The sequence below is a fragment of the Primulina huaijiensis genome, chromosome 15 (assembly GCF_012295235.1).
Source record: "Primulina huaijiensis isolate GDHJ02 chromosome 15, ASM1229523v2, whole genome shotgun sequence".
Classification (NCBI taxonomy): Eukaryota; Viridiplantae; Streptophyta; class Magnoliopsida; order Lamiales; family Gesneriaceae; genus Primulina; species Primulina huaijiensis.
This window is the reverse complement of record NC_133320.1, coordinates 6,450,954-6,455,312: the sequence shown is the minus strand read 5'-3', so window position 1 is coordinate 6,455,312 and position 4,359 is coordinate 6,450,954. Positions and strand designations below refer to the sequence as shown.

The 4,359-nt window shown below is 32.7% G+C and overlaps 1 protein-coding gene across 1 annotated transcript; it reads left to right on the top strand.

Annotated features, from left to right (window-relative positions):
* The first annotated feature begins 1,861 nt into the window (after positions 1-1,861).
* LOC140959971 (transcription repressor MYB5-like) lies at positions 1,862-3,181 on the top strand. The gene is made up of 2 exons (XM_073418049.1): positions 1,862-2,278; positions 2,573-3,181. The coding sequence occupies exons 1-2, from the start codon at positions 1,983-1,985 to the stop codon at positions 3,084-3,086; spliced, it is 810 nt and encodes a 269-aa protein (XP_073274150.1). The 5' UTR covers positions 1,862-1,982; the 3' UTR covers positions 3,087-3,181.
* The last annotated feature ends 1,178 nt before the right edge of the window (positions 3,182-4,359 follow it).

The following is a 4,359-nucleotide window of genomic DNA, read 5'->3' as shown; positions in this document are numbered from 1 at the left end:
AACATACATGAAATAATAAACCAAGAGCATTGTTAATATATAGCTAACACGCACATGCACAATGAAATTCGATTTCTGTTTTTAGAGTGCGACTTTCCTCAATGAGATTTTTTCGTACGAAATGTTCAAACAAATTAAAGCTCGACTATGTAGCTCGAGTATTTTATGAACATCAAGCGTTAGAGCATTATCAATCAATTTTTTTAGTAGTTTACATCTTATTTAAATGATCTATTTTGTTGTTAGGGAAAAAAATCTTGTTTTCTAAATACAAATTTGGTCTCCGGAGCTGCTTGAATTTAAGTTCGATTTACATTTATGAAGCAAACGTATCAATCTCGAACTAAAGTTTATTAGAACATAGTATTGATTTCGTTTACCAAATACAGATGAATAATGGTACTTATCTCATGCATGATGCTAATATTAAGGTAGTGTTTACAAATACTTAAAAAACGATTATAGACTTTTGATTTACAAATTTGCAAAAATTTGTAAAAGAGAAGTTTCATAATCATTTTTTTAAACATCTTCAAACACTACTTAATCCGCGTGAAATGGATTAAAGCATTAGAAGCAATAGTATANTATGTATAAGCATTATTGTTTAGTCATTTTACATCATTAATACATTTAATGATTATTTAAACCCAAAGGGTAACCAACGTTTAACATTCAAAACTTTACTTTGAGTTCGAATTTAAATCGAATCGTCGCAATGTCATAAATTTTAGTTGTTTATTAATACATTTTTCTCATAAATATCAAACAAATTTCATATATGCACTCGAATATATTACGTCATTTGTGGTTACTCGATATCAATCATATGGATTTACGCCTCCTTGATCACATTATCATCGTCATCGTCGTTGTCGTTGTTGTCGTCGTCAAGCTAGCTAGGCTGACTATCATTCAATCTTTTGGTGTAACGATTGACCAGTTCAGAAAATTCATTAATTATAATTCTTTGCATCAACGAAATTAGTAAAATTTTGAAATTTAGGAAAACTTACACGTTCATCACATTTAACAGATATATTTTTTTAACAGATACATTTTCATAGAACTTAACATGGCAAATTGAGGAAAACCAATCTCGCATGCACCTTTGTATAAGCAGCTCCACTTTCCTTTACACTATAGTCTCACAATAATTAGAAAAGAAATTACTTGGACTAAAGACTTTATAAAAATATATATATAATAAAATAGAAATTTAAGCAGTAAATTACTGGTATTTAGTATGACAAGAAAAATGAGGTTACAAAACACTTCCCATTTTGGTTGAAATCGTTTGTATTTAAGACTTAAATCAATAAGAAGTTCATGATTTTCTATTCAGAAATAATAATAATAATAAAAAAGTGGCGTTATTGTTAGATCGGTTTTATTTATATGAGCTTATAAGTGAATATTTATGTACGTATAGCGGGTTGTCGGCATGTTAAATTCAAAATAAAATGATCAACTAATGTTTTAATTTATTGAACTTTAATGTTCCTAATATGTTAGAAGTGAAAATATAATTTTTATTTTTACGTGGAAACTTTAAATTGTACTGTCAAGTCATATATACGTCATATATCAACTAGCTAGTATTGCATTAATTGAATTCCATTTAATGAGAAAAATTTCATTCACTTGCAAGCGACAATAACATTTCACAACCACGTCTTTAAAACAACCACCCCAATTTACTTTGTAGGGGAAATGATACAAAATTAAGAAAAGCTAGCCACACCCCCAATAATAGTAGGGAATTGAAAGCAACCGACCCATCTTTCTTAATGAGGGAGAAAGATGCTCGCACTCGCAAAAAACCATACCAAAAAAAAAAAAAACAAAAAAAAAAAAAAAAAAAAGAAAAAAAAAAAAAAAAAAAAAAAAAAAAAAAAAACCCATGAAAAAGAAAGAAAAGAAGAACAAAATTATCATAATAATATTGTTTTGAGTGAATTAAGAGAGGAAGAGACTGACAAATGAGAAGGCCATCACTATCATCATTGAAGCAAGCAGCAGCAGCAGTGGCTGCAACAAAGGTGGAGGTGAAAAGAGGGCCGTGGACGGCGGAGGAGGACGAAATTCTGGCGGATTATGTGAAGAGAGAGGGCGAGGGGCGGTGGCGCATGCTGCCGAAGAAGGCGGGGTTGCTGCGCTGTGGGAAGAGCTGCCGCCTGCGATGGATGAACTACCTCCGGCCATCCCTCAAACATGGCAACATCTCATCTGATGAAGAAGACCTCATTCTTCGCCTTCACCGCCTTCTCGGCAACAGGTACATATCCTTAATGGATTTATCATAATTAAAGTCAGTGAAACTAAAATTTAAGAGATTTTTTTAAAAAAAGAATAGAATACATTTTGCTTAAGGACAAATATGCATGACTGCGAGAAATGGTGGGGGTAGCAGACTCCGTTCCATTAATGAATTAAGGCGTATCAAAAATTTATTACAATAGGGTTTCTTGAACTGTGTTCATCAACTATTTTCACACATATAACATATGCACATATCGTATATGTGTATTATGTATATTGTATCTATATATGTATTGTGTTTCTACTTTAGGTGGTCATTGATAGCCGGAAGAATTCCGGGGCGCACGGATAACGAAATAAAGAATTACTGGAACACGTACCTTAGCAAGAAGCTCATCAGTCAAGGGATTGATCCAACAACTCACAGGCCATTAAACCCTATTTTGGATGTCGAAAATCAAACTTCTTGTTCTTTAGACACTGAACCTCAACATCGCAATCATGCCCGATTTTCCCTAGATGAGAAAACGGTAATCAGGGCCGGGACTAATACCGTAGATAAGGATCACGGAAATTATGAACATGAGTACAAAATACAATGCACTGAAGCCGTCGAAGATCAAGAAAATGAAGATGTACTTGGCATGGGTTGCTGTGCTGAAGAATCGCTTTCTGTGTTCTTGAATTCGTTGATAAACGAGGATATGTTCAATAATCAGCTGCTAGATCAAGAGCATCAGCCACAACATGATTCGATGGAGCCGATTTTGGTTGCGGAAGCAGGTTGTCCTGCAAGAGATGTGAACCAAAATTATGGCCTTTAATGCAAATGGGTACGTTGAAAGTTAAGGAGCAGTGGCTAAAGAATCATACTCAATGATCTGGCGGGCTTAATGTTTTATGATCTCATATACATTAATAATCTNTATAAATTAAACGTTTTTTGGAGATAGGAATCGGAGACGGGAGACGATGCCGGCTGCTGCTATCGGTGCTTCATATATATATAGAATGTGAATCAGTGGGTATAATTTAATTTTGATGCATGTTGAGTTACATGTTTACCTATTAATTAATGAACGTGAGGAAGTAAACTTGTAGAAGATTAATTTATACTAAGCTGCATGGACTAAACCGAAGAGGCCATAGTTTGCTGCCAAAATCCCAAGTTAAATCTACTGATCAGGCCATGTTTGAAGTTGTGGATTGGGGCTGAATTGATTCTTTATATTAGACCATCCAATCTTTGGATTGCAAATATGTGCTCCATTAACTGTCAGGCTTGTGCCGATTATTAGTCCACTGCACTGATTTTCTGCACACATTTGTGAAATAAATTTGCATTTACATCCCTATTCCCCACCTTTTTTTTTTACTATTACTTGATCAAAAAATTTCAGCTTCCCACCACGCGCGCCTCTAAATTTTTTGGAATGAAAATGATGCAATAGAAAATGTTTTTTTTAGTAATAAAAAGTACATATTTTTTAAACCTTAAAAAATAGAGATTTTACACATTTTTTAAAATACATAACATATTTTAATTCGTCAATCCCCTAGACAAATTCATCATTCACTGATTTATTTTTTAAAAGTTTTTCCAAAATAATAATAGTATTATATAATATGAATTATAATTAATAATAAAAGTTGTTATTATCATAGATGAATTTAGAGAATAAGTGAATAAATAATCTCAACAAATTCTGAAAATATTTCTGTTGGGTTAGCAACACTGAAATGAAATTCTTGTCAGTTGAATATCAATAAGCCAGTAGTTTGTCATTTAAGGTTTGCACACAAAAAATGGCTTCAAGTAAGAGCAGTTAGGCTATCAAATATTGAATAAGAAAATGCTAATTGAAACGTTAGTAACACAGGTTTGTTTGTAGATATTTGAAGACTTCAATACTCACATGTCACTCATTCTTCCTTGCAGAAGAATTTCACTAAAAGACTTCGACAATTATAACATTTTGCAACTGTCCACTTCAACAGGACTTACCACACTACCTAACTGAAAATTTTAATAATACACTCAACAAAACCGATCAGTAAACTTACACTCCAAGAAAATTTAAAATCAACAACGCACCT

What these genes read in the sequence shown, in the direction of transcription:
- LOC140959971 (XM_073418049.1), top strand. Translation starts at nt 1,983, where the DNA reads ATGAGAAGGCCATCACTATCATCATTGAAGCAAGCAGCAGCAGCAGTG. An exon ending in CACCGCCTTCTCGGCAACAG is followed by an intron (nt 2,279 to 2,572) that starts GTACATATCCTT and finishes TTTCTACTTTAG; the next exon opens with GTGGTCATTGATAGCCGGAA.